The 15,022-nt window shown below is 51.2% G+C and overlaps 1 protein-coding gene across 4 annotated transcripts in view; it reads left to right on the forward strand.

The window, feature by feature from the left end:
- Positions 1 to 2,504: 2,504 nt before the first annotated feature.
- Positions 2,505 to 15,022, forward strand: part of TYRO3 (TYRO3 protein tyrosine kinase) — a 43,520-nt gene continuing 31,002 nt past the window's right edge. For 2 of the 4 annotated variants that reach the window (XM_087746265.1, XM_087746266.1), the window contains exons 1-4: positions 2,505 to 2,953; positions 6,430 to 6,613; positions 8,937 to 9,037; positions 13,188 to 13,358. In XM_087746265.1, the coding sequence (XP_087602391.1) occupies positions 2,866 to 2,953; positions 6,430 to 6,613; positions 8,937 to 9,037; positions 13,188 to 13,358 (544 nt within the window). In that variant the 5' untranslated portion in view covers positions 2,505 to 2,865. The remainder of the gene's footprint in view (positions 2,954 to 6,429; positions 6,614 to 8,936; positions 9,038 to 13,187; positions 13,359 to 15,022) is intronic. The other 2 variants (XM_087746268.1, XM_087746269.1) reach the window with 2 other exon arrangements.

Raw genomic sequence — 15,022 nt, forward strand, 5'->3', positions numbered from 1 at the left:
CAAATGCTTCTCTCCCGCCTGCCTTCTCTCTCCCCTCCCTCCTTCTCTTCCTTTCTTCCTTTTTTCTTCTCCCTCATCTTCAGAAGTCTCCCAGCACTGGGAATTCACCTCTTGATGATTGTGCAGCTCTTCAGGCATTTTCTAGAACATGCCTATGCTGCCCAGCAAGTCTGGTGAGATGTGACAACACACTATCGCAACAGAAAAAGTAAGGAAAGGGCATAAGCCAGGAAGGCACCGGCTTATTTATAAGCCACTGTGCTGTGTCCTGTGCATGTGAGCAGTGAGCACTGCCACTGGTGTTACGGCCTGTAGAACAAAGCCACGTTGCTTAATTCAGTGGCACGAGAGGCCGGGAGAGTTTATTTGTCATCAGTTCCTAAAAGCATTTCAGAATCACCAGTTCCTTTGATTTCTGCACGGTAATATTGCACTCCTCCGTAAGTTTTCCCACAGCAGTTTGCTCTCCAACTGGCAACGCGTGCAGGATTTCAGTCCAATTTTCACGTGGCTCTTCCTGCCTATCACCGTTGACACAAAGCCCTTCTCGGAAGAGCTGAAGCCAGATCCCCTGCTGAGGAAAATTCCTTTTGGTCTACTGCTTCCAGCACAGCTTTGCTCTCTTACACCAGCCCAGAGTCTGGCCTGTGCTGTGCTACAACTTCCTATCCTGTACTCCTCTTTGCAAGTGAAAGCTCCTTTCCCCTTCCCAAAGCCTTTGAGAGCATCACATATGACGTTTGGATGAAGCACAACATGCCCGTCGAGGTAGAGGCATGCTCCGGGCACGCAGCGTGGAGTCAAGCCTCTCTTGGCCACTGCCTCCCCGCCTGGGCTTGGCCAAGTCACAACGTTTGCCTGTGCCTCCTCTCTGCTGCTTGTACACCGGCGTGTTTCCTGAGCCCACAGGGCCAGCGTAGTGTTGTAAGCCTCTGTAATTGTAAGGTTGGAAGAAATCCTTAGAAGGAAAATGCCGCAGAAACACAGCGTTATTCTAATGGCCATTATTTTTTCCCATGAGACAACTAGAATCTGCAAAAGTAGCTGCCTTCTGGAAGGCGTTATCGCCATGAGTAAGTGCAGAAATACGCCACACGTTCAGATAGATGGGTATATATGGATACACGGGGGAGAGACAGCAGTGACAGCGAGGGCGCGTGAAGCTTTTAGCAAACACCGGTGCAGAAGCTCTCAGCCCAAGAGCTGTTGTGACCCCGGCGAGAGGCATGTCACGATGCCCTGTCCCCGAGAGCACCCAGGCTTCCTGCAAGCTCTCAGGTGGATGGCTTGTCATTGCGGCAGGAGACACTGGGGAGGGAGTGACACTTCCATTCCAGTCATGAAATCTTCTTGGCATTGCTCCAATCCCCTAGGAGTTCCTATCAGAAATGCAAATGGCTGGAGAGGGGAAGATCAGAGCTTGGGAGGGAATTACGTGAGCTTGCCATGCCTCAGTTTCTCCATCCCCCTGATGGGGATAACGCTGTTTGCCCACGATCCTCCATTTAGCCAGGTTTCCAGAGTATCGCAGGAGCCGCTGGGTAAGTGTTGCACACCGACGGCTGTGGCAGAGCTGAAAGCCGCATCGTGTTGTAACGATATTGCTCCTTATGGTGCCTTTCAACCCAGATTCTCACCGTAACTCCTACAACAAGGCAGCACTAGATTTTTTTTAAAATTGTTTGTCGGTGACTTTTTCCACACCGTGCTAGTAACTCTGTGGCAGCAGAGATCTCCTTCCTCAGACCTCTCCCTACTTTTCCACTAGCGGAAAAGGGGGCAAGGGCGAGCCGATCCTGGCTGAAGGGCAGAGGCTCATCTGCTCACGTTGCCCGTGCTCCTCCACAGATCAGAAACCGGGATGGGGTGGCCAGCATCCCCGGAGCCGGGGTCCGGCCGGTGAGGGGAGCGCGGCCGAGGCACGGAGCCGGAGAGGGCCGGCCAGGGAAGATGGGGCTGGGGGTGCCGTGTGCAGGAGGCGAGGTGCTGCTCATCCCGGCAGCGCCTTGGTCTGGGGGGGCTGAGCCCCGCTGGTGGCCCCAAGCCCTCCTGCCCTGAGGGGCCAGGCTGGCCTCCTGCTTCCATATGTCGGCAAGGGAATAAGCGACCTGGTTTTCCCCCCTGCCCGGTGCCCCGGCAGCTCCTGCGGATTTGGGTCACCCGCCGCCGGCGCTCTGGAAACCAGGCCGCCCCGTGGAGCAGCCCCCGGGGGGCGCCGCCTCCCGAAACCCCCTCGCCCGCCGCCCCCCGCCCCGGCCCGCCCTCCGGAGGGGTCCGACCCCGGGGAACGGCGCGGGGCGGGGGGCGGCGGGGTCCGCGCCCGCGGTCCCGTCCCGTCCCGTCCCGGGGCGGTGGAGCGGGGGCGGCGGGCGCGGTGATTCGCCGCTTCGGGGGCGGTGGGCGCCCGGCTCATGCATATTCATGAGCGTGATGTCAGAGGGGGAGCACAGCGCGCGGCGATCGCCCGAGAGCGCCATTTCCTGGAGGAGAAGGCGGCGGCGGAGGAGGGACGGGCGGACGGAGGGACGGGCGGACGGAGGGACGGAGCCGCCGAGCGGCGCCGCGGCGGCTGCGCGCCGGCAGGGGGAGACCGCCCGGCGGCGGCGCCCGGAACGGAGCCGACCCGGACCCGGACCCGGACCCGACCCGACCGACCCGCGCCGTCGACCCCCGCCGGGGCCTCCTGCCCCTCGCCCCGGCCGAGCCGCAGCCAGAAGTTTGAGCGTCCCCGCAGCCTCCCGGGGGAGTCCGGTGGCGGGCGGCGACGCGGGGCTGCCTCAGCCGTTGTCGCCGCCGCTGCCTGCGCGGGTGGTGGGAGCCCCCCGCGGCGCCGGGAGCTGGGGGGAGGATGGTGGTGCGGGAGCGATGGAGCTGAAGCGGAGCATGGCGATCCCGCGGCTCCTCTTGCTGGGACTGTGGGCTGCGGCGCTCCGGGATGTCGCCGCCGTGGCAGGTGAGCGGGGCGGACAGCCCGCCGGCGGGCGGGGAGGGCGGCCGCTGCCGGTCGCCGCGGCTGAGGGCCGGGGGCGGCGGGGAGGGGCGGCGGGGCAGTGCCCCCCGCGGGCAGCCCCCGCCGCGCCGCCTCTACAGGTGTCGGCAGCCCGCTGAGGGCGACCGCCGCCCGCGGGGCCGCCCCGCCGGCAGCGGCTGGGTGCCCGGGGACCGGTCGCCGGGCAGGGGCGGCCTGGCGCGGCGCCGGGGTGCGGGGTCCGCCCGCTGTGGCGGCCGCGGGGCCTCGGGCAGGCACAGGTGGGGGTCGGGGCCGGCCCGTTTTGCCCCCCCTCCCCGTTGACGGCCGGCGCGGGGGGCTCCGCCGCCTCGGTGGGTCCAGCGGCCCGGCCGGCTACGTGGCGCTCGGGAGCCGGCGGGGAGCCCCGGCCGTGCGCGGTGCTGCCCGCCTCGCCCGCCTGCCTGCAAGTACAGAGTAGTAAGTCGCAGCCCAAATAATCCTCCCCGTTGTTTGCGGAGGCATTGCTCTGGTATTTGCCTAGCGCGGATCACCGCCGAGGAAAGCCGGGCGCTAACGCATTCCTGAGTGGCTTTTGTTGTTTTTTTTCCCTCCTGAACTCCTTTCCCGAAGTCTCACCCCCGAGTCGGCAGGGCAGGGCAGCGTGGGAGCCTCTCGGCGCCCCGGCCGACCTCCCGCCGACTTCCCCGGGAGCTGGGGCTCGGCGCCGCATGCGGGGCAGCGGGTGCGCAGCGGCGCTGAGCTGGAGGGGCTGTGCTGCAGGTCGGATCCCTACAGCGCGGTCCTGAGCAACCTGAGCAGCGAAAAACCTTTCCCTTGGCGCGCATGGGTAGACACCTTCCTCTCTCTCCGCTCCCAGAATAACTTCACAAAAAGCATGCTTCTGTTCCTAGGAATCAAAATATTCAGAGGTGGCAAGTTTAAAAAAAAAACAAACGAAACCAAAACAAAAGCAGAACAACAAACAAATACCTCACGTACTTTGACAACTGGTACGTTCGTTTGCTGTCAGTTCTGTCTGACAACTGGTTGATAAGAAATTTGATACAATTTTATTTCCTAGCTATACATTTTAACTCCTGCAGCTCTTACAGGTAGGCTCGGAGGAACCTATTTGGATGAGATTATTTCTTGCCTTGGCAAGGTTGTTATCAGATGAGAAATCGTGAGTGGGAGAGTAGAAAGAGGAATAGGTGGAAATTAAAATCCATATTGGCCTCCTGTGTGCTTCTTCCTGGTACCTGAAGGAAGAGGTGCTGCAGCTAAAGCTGGATTTCTGTCAAAAACCTGTGAATTTTATTAAAAATCCCTGATCTGTATTTCTTCATTTCAGTTGATCTTGACAGAGGGATTATACTTGGGCAATGTGGAGAATTACAACTCGGGCTGAACACTTGTACTGTATATTAATTTCCTACATCACTAATTTGTATGGGAACTGAAAACCGTAAAGGGTCTCTAACACTACTTCTTTGTTTAATTTGTGGCTGACTCTTTCAGGAGGGCAGTCTGAAGAGAGCCGAGTAGTTTGCTTTTCCATGAAGGCACCTGTAATGAAAGTGTCTGTCAATTTGTGCGTGTGTTCAGCAGCCTGGCTACATCAGTTTTCTGTAACGCAGAGAGAGCTGTAATGAAGCTTTCATGTTTTATTCCAACGTTGTGAGTGGTGAAAGGGAGGATGCTTTCTGGCATGCACTGGGACATGTAATTTGTGTTACAGATGAGTTAAGTAATGCGAGGTTAGATCATCCTCACCCAAGGTGATTAAATCCTTAGCCCAGCAAACGAGTTGTGGCAACTAAACTAAAATTATCATCTTACCAGTTTTCCAATGCTCTCTGTGAATTTGCTAAATTAATAACAGCAGATAGAAAGGCAAAAGACTGAGTATGGGAAAACAGCTGTTAACAGGCCGGGGGATCTCATTAAGGAAAAGGAATAAAGTCCTTCTGCCTGTGTTCTGGGATTGCTCCCGGACCACTGGTGCTCTGCCGGGTACTGGCCGCCGGCCACAGCGCTGGCTTCCCCTTCTCCCAGCGGTTACCGCCATGCTGCGAGTCCCTCTGCTGTTGCTCTGCCCCGTGAGGTGGTGCCCTCATGGCTGTGGGAGGGTGGCGTGTTGGCAAGAAGGGAAGTGGCACATGAGAAATCTCTGTATTTGATCATCGGTCAGGCTGTAACCGAGTTCAAGAGCAACAGGGCTGCTTACTTAGCAGCGCTCTGGATTTCACAGCTGGCATTTTTCTGTCTGGCTCTGTAGGCTAGCGAGGCATCCTGTGAGAAGCTGACCAGCCAATGAACTGGGTGAAGTTGTAACGTGTTGTGATACGTGGCCGTGCAAGAGCAGCAGAGTGATGGAGTCATTTGTTTCTGAAGGATGTGGAGGCCACTGCCAGGGCAGAATATTGAGCTAGGCTAGACCTGCTCTGGTCTGTCAGTCCTGTGCCACTGCATAGGAAATGGCCACTCTCCCTAACAAAACTAGCTTTGCATTTATTTCTCACCTTCTTGCTTTCCCACAGTCTCCTTTGATCCTCTCGTTCCTCCTTTATATGCCTTTCTTTCTTAAATGCGCTTATATAGTTGGCTTCCGTGTTTTCTCATGGTAACACATTCCATATATTCGCTTCTGCTTGAGGGAAACACTCCCCATCCACCCACACATGTAACAGTGCTCCGGGCCAAATTCTGATCGCTTCTGTGTCAACGTAAAACCTGAGCGGCTTCACGGACTCTGGCCCTGCTGCTTTGGGGTTGCGACTATATAGCTCAGAGTATAACGTCGTCCTTTGGCTGGACTGAAGGGTCAGGGAGGCTCGTTTGAGCACACGCCTACGTCACACAACAGAAATATCTGTTCTGTAAACAGCTCTGCTCCTCAGCGAGGTGTGCTCTGGAATAGGCTTTGCTTTCACAGGTTTTGCAAATTGCAGAGAAGCTTTCTGTAATGCAGAGGAACAGCATACGCTGAATAACGAGGCATAATTGATTCTTTCTTGTATCCCAGCTCTTTACAAATGCATACAATGGAGCAAGCACGATGATTTCTTAGCAGCACAGGAACACCATAGCTGAAATTCAAATCTGGGGAAAAGAGGGAGGTGTGGTACCGCGTTGAGTGAATGCGCTTAGCACTGCTGGATCAGTGACATGGTGAAGCTCCCAGCATTTCTGTCTGGCTCTGCCTGGGCACTGCTCTGCAGAAGCTCACCCTGATGTTACATGAGTTGAAAAAAGCCCCATGTGTGGACTGAGCCACCACTTTTCTCCAGCAATTGTGCTTTCAGTGCTTGCCTTTGACTATTGCTTAGCAGACATAGTAGAGCAGTGCCGAGACTAACAGACCCTTCTGCAGTGTGTGCTGGTAGGGTATGTAATTCCAGACCACCAACCTAGAGTAATTTGCTGTACTCCAACCCCCCTTCTTCTGGGGGTGGGGCGGAGTAGTATTTTTTTTTTAGGTATGAAATTTACAGGATCTCCAATCAAATTAAAGGTGTCCCAGGGTCAACCCGTCAAACTAAATTGCAGCCTCGAGGGAATGGAAGATCCCGAGATGTTGTGGATCAAGGACGGAGCAGTGGTGCAAAGCGTAGACCAGGTGTACATTCCAGTAGATGAAGAACACTGGATCGGCTTCCTCAGGTACAACAGATGCAGAGAAGGAAGAATATCGCGGAAACTATTGCACAGTTTTCTGCTGTCAGCTATATCTATGCAACTGCAGTGCCCTTGGTGGGGCAGGGTTCTTAGGTCTGCAGTTCAGTGCATGGCAAGGGCATAACTGAGAGCAGAATTGAAACCACTGAGGGCTGAGATTTTATGCACTAGAACCGTATTGGTTTCCTGACTACTGTGGTGACAGGTGCTTTGCTAATGCTTGTGATGCTTGAGACGTGACTTCAAGGTGAAAGGATGTTCTTGCCTTGTTTGTTCATCTTGTTCTGCCGTGCAGCAGGAAGACTAAGGTCTGACTTAGGTAAATAGGTTTTCTCTCTCATATTCATTCCGTTCTCTTATTCTCTCCCTTGAGCTGTCAGTCTGCCTAAAGGGTGAGGATTGTTAATTGAAATGAGACTCCCAGGACTACATCCCCTTCCTTTCTTTGGGGAGGAGTGTTTGTCACCTGAACCATCCCTGAGTCATTTTGCAGAGACTTTCCTAATATATTTGCAGTACATGATATCAGTCCTGTCCTGCTCGGAGGCACAAAAACTCTCTTCTGCAAAGCAGCTCTCTGTGCCTTTATTTCAGCAGAAGGGGGATGTCAGCTAGTTCTGGAAGTACCGAGTTAAACAAAACCCAAGGTTCTGCTCTGGCTTTTTTTGCACAGAAAGAGCTTGTACAAGGAAGCATGCCATCACTGTGAGGGCTCAAAAATGTTGACTGACTGAGAATCACTCTTCCCTGAGCTCCGGCTTGATCTCCTGTCAGGTTTCTCGGATTGACATTGCACGGAGTCTCCAGTTCCAGCAACTAAAAGTCTCTGTGCTAAAGCTTGTCTGTAGTAAACATTTTGACAGGAAAAACATCTGTTCCCAGTAAAACTATTGCATAATATTATGTTGTGGAAACAGTTTGTCTTGAAACTATACCATTTACTTCCCCTCAGTTCCTCTAGTTAACTCTCTTTGCCCCTCATAGTCTCCCAATCTGATCTTCTTTCTCACCTCTTGTTTTCCTCCACTGAGAACTTTCTGCAGCACCAGGGCTAAGCATAGGGTGCTAAGTCTAGATGTGTCCGTATCTTTTTCTCCTTTTTCCTTTCTTCTCCTAAAGTGATCATTTCTACCACCCACTGTGTGACTCTCTGCTGCGATCGCTGTGTTTCAGAACATGCGGCTGGATGGGCAGGACAGCTGATGTCATTTGAAGGTACAGCTCTGAAAATCAGGCTGTAGTGGGTCCATTTTGTGCATTTCAGCAAACACTCTCCCTTTTCTGTCTTCCTTCCTGAGACGTTCTTCCCCTTCCCCACGGCGGACGGCTAGCGTCAGAAAGGCGGGCATCAGATCTGCTGAGGATCCCTGCATGGCAGCAGACGCATGGCTGCACATCCCGCGGGGGGCAATCAACATTTGTACATTGACAGGCGCTCAGAGTCGCGCTGGTGCCTTTGGTAGCTGAGACCTTGTCGCTTTGGGACCAAATTCTGCCCTTGATCACCACGCTAGCCTCACGTTGCTAACGGCAGTGAGGATACTGCAGATTTCCAGCAGTGGAGCAAGGAGCAGAATTTTTCCCCTGACCTGGAGGCCTACGATTTGAATGCTGCTCAGTCCCTGTGGCTGCCTTTCCCAGCTTGGATGCATCTTCTCAGAAGGGGAGCTGTTGCTGAGCAAGGGAGGACATGGAAGAGTTCATAGGGTGAGGTCCTGTGCTGGAGTAGGCCAGAATAACCCCTTGAAATCGCAAACCAAGAGGCCCAAGGAGTTTTGCAGTGTGAGGCGCTCTTGGGATAAGAATAACGCTGAGTGCAGTTGAGGTGAGGGGGGGCCTTTTCTGACCCATCCGTTCCCGTATGAGGCTGTCACCAGTCCTGTCACCTAACTGAGGCACGACAGTCAGGCTCGTTGGAGGTTTGTGATTTGGAGTTTCCTGCTAGCTCAGACATTGTAGGCCAAGCTGTTACTCTTGAAGGCTAGCTAGAGTCATGATTCAGGATCAAGATGACCAGCCCCTTCCTATCCTCAAAGGACATAAATGACGGGTTTTCTGTGATGGCGTTTCGGAGGAAGGCTGTCTGCTCTGCTGAGGACTCCCTCCACCCACTTTAGAGAGGAGCCTCCCGTCTCCGCTGTTTTGCCGCGCGCTTTGTGCTGGCTAGCTGTTGCCCTCCTCCCCAGAGCTGGCTGCGTCTCAGTGGGTGTTGTCCGTGCATCTGGTTTGCCAAACACTGGAGGGTCCTTTGGGGCAAAAACATGCTTTATCCACGTAAAATATCGATATGGCTTTTGACTTTTTTCAGCTTGAAATCCGTCGAGCGGACAGATTCTGGGAAGTACTGGTGCCAGGTTGAGCACGGGGGGAAGAAGGAAGAATCACAGCAAGTGTGGCTCATAGTGGAAGGTAAGGAGTAGTAGTAGTGCTGGTTTCCTTTCAGGGCTGACCCACCAATATGCTCTAGGTGGAAGTGGTGAAAACAGATTGCTCCAGTGACAGGTTTCTTGGCTCTGAACCGTTGCTGCTAACTGCAGCAAGATGACTACAGAGCAGGAGTAAGAAATGGTAGGAGAGTAGCTTCAAGGAGAGGAGCTGTCAGTTTATTACCTTCTGGTTTTATTTTGACACATTAGGAAACAAATGAAGGATCCTTTCATGCACACACATTTCTTTCCAGCCCCTCAATCAGTTGTTGCTTTGGTCTCCAAATAATTCGTAGAATGATGGGATGGTTCAGGTTGAAAGGGATCTATGGGGATCATCTGGTCCAACCCACTTCTCAGACCAGGGTCACAGCCTGGTTCAGTGTATCAGCCAAACAGGTCTTTGAGGGCAAGGTCCAGTTCTAGTCCAATTCTGAGTTCCGGGAGCGGTGCTGTACATCAGCACTTCATAGCTGTGACTGTTCCATGTGGCACTGTTTTGCCCAGTCTTGTCTGATAAAGAATAACTTCTACATGGTTGCCCAAAAGTCGCCCAAGGCAGTGTGGATTGGTGGCTTCTTACTGTCTCTAGTTTCATTTTCCTTGAGCCATGATTGTGTTAGATCCTCAGAAGCTAGTAGTCATAGGATGTCTTAGTATTTGGTGAGGAAGTTGACAGGAACAGTGCATTTGCAGCAAGAAGTGGCTTTTTGGGTGTAATTGGTAACATTTTGGGCCAGAGCTGAATCGACAGTCTTAAAGAGGGGGAGTGGGAAGGGTGTCGTGGGAGGTGGTGTGGTCTGGGTGGTTTACAGCAAAGGTCTCGCTCAGAGCCATGGAAACATTCATAGCGGCTCTCACGGGAAGAGGAACGCTTACCTGCTGCCTTCCATAAATGCCAGGCTTTTGTCCACCTAAATTTTCAGATGCAGTTTCAACTGGAGAACGTTGTTTACAGCTTAAAATGCTCTCTATTGTGCAGGGTTTCTATTTCTATTCCGATTACTATGGCCCGCTCCAGAGGTGGCTGCATTTGCATGGTGGGTGCATTAGGAGTGATTGGGTAGCTCAGTGTGCTAAGCCGTCTGAAAAACAAAGGAGCCCTTCTGGATAGCACAGGCAAGAAATATCAAAGTCACAAAAAACAGCTGCAGCGAGGTAAGGGGGAATGTTGAGAATGAAGGCCAAAGCTCACAGCGGAAGCATAAGCTAAAAAAAATGCAATTAGTCGCCTTTATGAGAAAAGCAAGTACAGCAGAAGCTAGTTAAACTTGAACTGAGCATGTAATCATGTGAAATGGGAGTTAGTGGAAAAAAAATTAAAAATAACAAGTAGTGATAAGGGGTGGATTTTTAAAAATGTGTCAGCTGTTAGCATGAGAAAACACTGGGGAATGCAAAAGCCTAGCAGTCCCACTGTCACTGTTACCGCTGTATGTATTTCTTCCCTGGGCGTACCAGCTTTGTCTAGAAGTGGTTGCTGTATTGATAACAAGCGTTGTCCTCTTTGACTGAGAGAGGATCTTTACTCTGGTCATTTGTAGTCTTTGGTAGGTGCTGATACCCTTCAGTGTGCCACATAAAATAAGTGTGGACTACTGGTGATCTAACTTAAACTGAGCTCAAATGGACTCCTATGCTGTCTAATATCTGCCTTGAGATCCACTTAGGTAGACTGTATCAGGCAGAATTTGTAGTGATGGTATTTGAACTGTCTTTGTAATATAGCTAAAATGTTTGATCTTAAGAAACACTCCTCAGAATTTACAAAAACAAAATTATTTTGAAACTGTTTTCTGGTTTAGAAACTAGACTCTGGCCTTACCGAGAACGTGGTAGCATTCGATGCCTGGAGAGGTAATCTAAGAGGCACACTACGGAGTGTGACCACCTGAAAAATACGGATTGTGTTTCTTACAGCACTCTCCCTCTGAAATTACACCTCTGACCACGTGGCTGTTCCTGGGGCTGCTAGCCCCTGTTGTGGCTACAGTCAGAGCCCCAGCCACACCTGTATGGACACGTCCCACTGAATTAACACTGTCTAAAAACTGGGCTGTAGAGAAAAAAAAAAACAAAAAACCAAAAACACAACATCCCTGAGGGCTGGATGCTGGCTTGAAACAGGGAACAGGCTCATTTTCTTCCTTTGCCATTGATTTCCTGGCTGTTGGCTGCTCAGTGCCTCCATGGTGCATCTGTGAAAGGGGGGTGCCGGCACTCACCTCTTGTACCAGGAATGGGAAGGCTAAATGTGTCACAGACAGTGAGGTATCCAGGTAACATACGTACGGGGGCAGTGCAAGTTCCTGAGCTGGATGAGTCAGCTGCAATCCCTGAACTATGAGAGTTTTTAATTGTGGTCTTGTCTGATCTGGTTAGCTGCTCCCAAAGTGAGAAAACCTGCTGAGCTGGGCAGGATCCTCCCGAAAGGCTACCTTGCGTGCCATGGTGAAGGGACAGGAGGCAGGGATCCTGCTCACAGGCAGAAGAAATGATGGTATTTTCCCTTCTAATCTTCATCAGAGAAGGAGGGCAAAGCAGATGGAGGTGTCACAGCTGGTATCTGGAAAGTTTGTTCACTTTTATTGTTTGTGTGACTGCAATAAAAAAATAAAGTAAAACATGTAAGCAAAACCTAGCAGTAAATCATGATGATGAATATACCTGTCCTGAGCATTAGCCTTTGTACGCATAGGCACCATCATTCCTGAAGTGACCTGTTTAGAGACCTGGTTTAGTTTGTTCATTTACTTGCCACTCTGAAGGGAGTGGCAAGGAGGTGAGGAAGGCACAAAGAAACTGCTACCTGAAAGACACGAACAGCAACTGGACGGTCAGTGAAAGACTGAGGACACCACTTTCAGCTGGAGCGTAGGGGAAATGCCAAGCCTTAGGCACCTACGTGAACTGCCTGCTGTTGGAGGTGCTCAGCATCTGCCACACCAACAGGAGCCGCTCAGGCCTGTCATCTTTGGCCAGGGACAGACAGTGTAATTTAAGCATGTGAATGCATAATGCTGGTTCCTCTGCTTCTGTGAGGCAGCAGATCAGCAGTTTGCAGAACATACTTTTTCCATCCGAGAACACCTAGTTTTGGTGCAGACGTAGTCAGCAGTGGCTGTGCTTGACACCCAAAGTTTTGAGTATAAAAGGGAACTCAGCGTTTCTCTGGACCTTCAGCACTTCCACCAGCCACCGAAAGTGCACGCTGGCTGTCCTGCAGGGTCAGCACTGGTGCTGATGGCTGGTGAATTTTGTATTGCTGCTTTGGAGCACTGAAACCGCAAGAGTTTTAGCATTGCCTATAAGAGGAATCACATCTCTTGATTTGTTGAGTTGCGCTCAGCTATTGCCACTTAGAGATGACCTGAGGTAGTTAGCATTGCAGCTGCGTTTTACTCCCTACGGACCTGATCTAAGGCCTGTTGTACTAAGCAGGAGTCTTTCCACGGTGGGGAGCAGATAGTTATCAAGAGAGGTGTGTCCATGGATAACCTTCAGCTCTGAAACAAATTACCCCTAACTCCAAGGCATCCTGGTTCTCGTGGTGTCGGAGCGTGCTGTAAGGTGGCTCCAGCCAATTAAGGTGTGGAGACAGCATTGTAAATGATCCCAGTCTCTCACTGAGGGGATTCTTTCCTCACTCATGGGTTTGTTACAGCCGCTAGTTCAACACGTTCACAAGCTTCAGTTTTTAATGCATGGCAAGAATTATCTGCAGCTGGATTAAGTGTCTTTTAAAGTGGTGTCTGCCACTGCTAAAGTTATTGACTGTTGGCTCTTTAAACACCAGTCTCTCCAGCTGAAAAGTTGAGCAAATACTGCCACTAGAAGCTACTTCATAGGGGGAGTCTTGAAGGAGACTCAGTGAAAGAGGTTTTTCAAAGGCGTTTTGGGAGGCAAGCACGCTTTTCTCTCTGGCTTCTTCTAATGGGAGTATGTAGACATTCGTGCCCTGAGGTGATCCAGCATATCTGACCCTTGGTTCTTGTGAAGGGCTCGGAGAGACTCAGATTAGGCGTAGGGGTAGGGCAGATGAGTGTCCAGTGTTGGGCACTGGTATTAGTGGAAATAAACAAGAGACAGAAGGAGTCTCTGTAGTTATTCTCACTTGTCTGTTGCTTTTCTAGGTGTGCCCTACTTTACTGTGGAACCTGAGGATGTGTCCGTGTCCCCTAATGCCCCATTTCATATGGCCTGTGCTGCTGTTGGTCCCCCTGAACCAGTGACAATTGTCTGGTGGATGGGAGACTCTAGAGTGGGGCTTCCAGACATCTCCCCCTCCATCCTAAATGTGTCAGGTAAGGCTGCTGCCAATGCAGGGAATCACTTTGAGCATCCGAAGAGGAGGAGAGCTCTCTTCTCGTCATGCCTAGCGACACTGGGTAGCCACATAGTGTGAGAATGGTCTTTGACTGTACATTGAGAGCTGAGAGATTGTGATCACATACAAAGCCAGGTCATCTCGAGGGCTGATCGTTGCTCTGTGTATTTTCTGCTGGCTTGAGGCACACAGGCTCGTCAGAGCTTGGGTGGGGCTGGCACTCCGGTAAAGATGCTACTGGACAGATGATGCATTGGATGCCTCTTTTGTTCAACCTCGTGGAGGGTGTTCATGGTTATATTAAGTGACTCTGGTGGCATATGCTTGGAAATCTCCAAGCATTCAGATGTAGAAGATGCTATATCTCTTCCTCCTGTGCACGGCCATGTCATGCACTGCTTTCCCCTCTCTTCCCCCACTCTCTGTTCTTGCAGGCTTGATGGATGCTGTTATTGTTAAAACCTCACTGCCTCGTGTAATTGTTTGACACTTTTAAAGTGGTTGTAGTGGTGCTGAAGTGGGCCGGTTGATACCCTCAGAGACCAAGGTTTGCCCCAGACCGGGCACTAGGTGCATGGTGGTAAGACTGCCTTTCCCAGCAGCATCAGCTGAAGAACTCTGGAGTGAGTAGGTGTTCAGGCCTCTCTTCAGCCCGCTTCCAGGGAAGGGTGATGTATCCCTGCCAGGACCTGACCGCAGCTATTCTTGTAGTTACCTCCTAAAGGTAACTTTATTTTAGTTAGTTGTCTAGCAGCTTTGTGTTACTTCTTTTCTATGCTGCTGTTTTATTATTCTCAGCAGCTCTGAGCCAAAGTTGAACTAGCTATTTAGAAAGAAAAGGTTTTACAACTCAGATTCATCTCTAGGGCCTCTTCATCAGTGTTAATACAGTTACACCCAGGGGGTGTTTCTTTTTGTACATCTTTGGCCATCATTTGAGCTATCCAGTCATATTAAGCCTTCCCTTAGAACCTAATTTATATGTAAATCAAAACCTGGTTTGTGATTTGCAACAGTTTTATCATCTGCTCCCTCTCTTACGTAGCCACTCGGTGCTGTTCCAAGTTGGAAATGAAAACTGCTCCCTTATGATATAATCTGCCTGTTGAAATGGAAACTGAAAAGATTGATAGTCGAGAGGGGAAGGACAATTTAAAAAAAAAAAAAGTTTCTCTTCTTCCACTGAATTCATCCCACGGTGCCTCACAAAACTTCTGTCCTTGTGGGGAAGTGGCATAGGGACCCGAAGAAGGGCATCTGCTCCTAGTGATTCTTCAAATGAATTGCCATGACATATATTCATCACCAGCATCTTTCTTTGCCCCTTTCAGTGTTCTTTGGGGTGTCCCTTGGGCGGATCTTGTCTTTGCAACAGAAAAAATGTAGCAGGGCACAAGCTGTATGGTCAGATTGCCAAAACATGTCAAAAAAGATGGTTGGTAAGAAAACAAGTATTGCTAGCTAACTAAAGTATCAAATTATGAAGAAAATAATAATAAAGCACTGGCTAGAAAACGTTTAGAAGGTTCAGAAAGCAGTTGGTTTGGTAAAAGGATTGTTGTTTTGGAAAACAGTTCTGGCAATGGTGCTAGAGAGCAAGGAGATCTTGGTTTGTGGTGTGTTTTGTGTTTTCCTCAGGGC

Source organism: Nipponia nippon, unplaced genomic scaffold, assembly GCF_047370975.1.
Source record: "Nipponia nippon isolate SJK-2023a ecotype South Korea unplaced genomic scaffold, ASM4737097v1 scaffold_10, whole genome shotgun sequence".
Lineage (NCBI taxonomy): Eukaryota > Metazoa > Chordata > Aves > Pelecaniformes > Threskiornithidae > Nipponia > Nipponia nippon.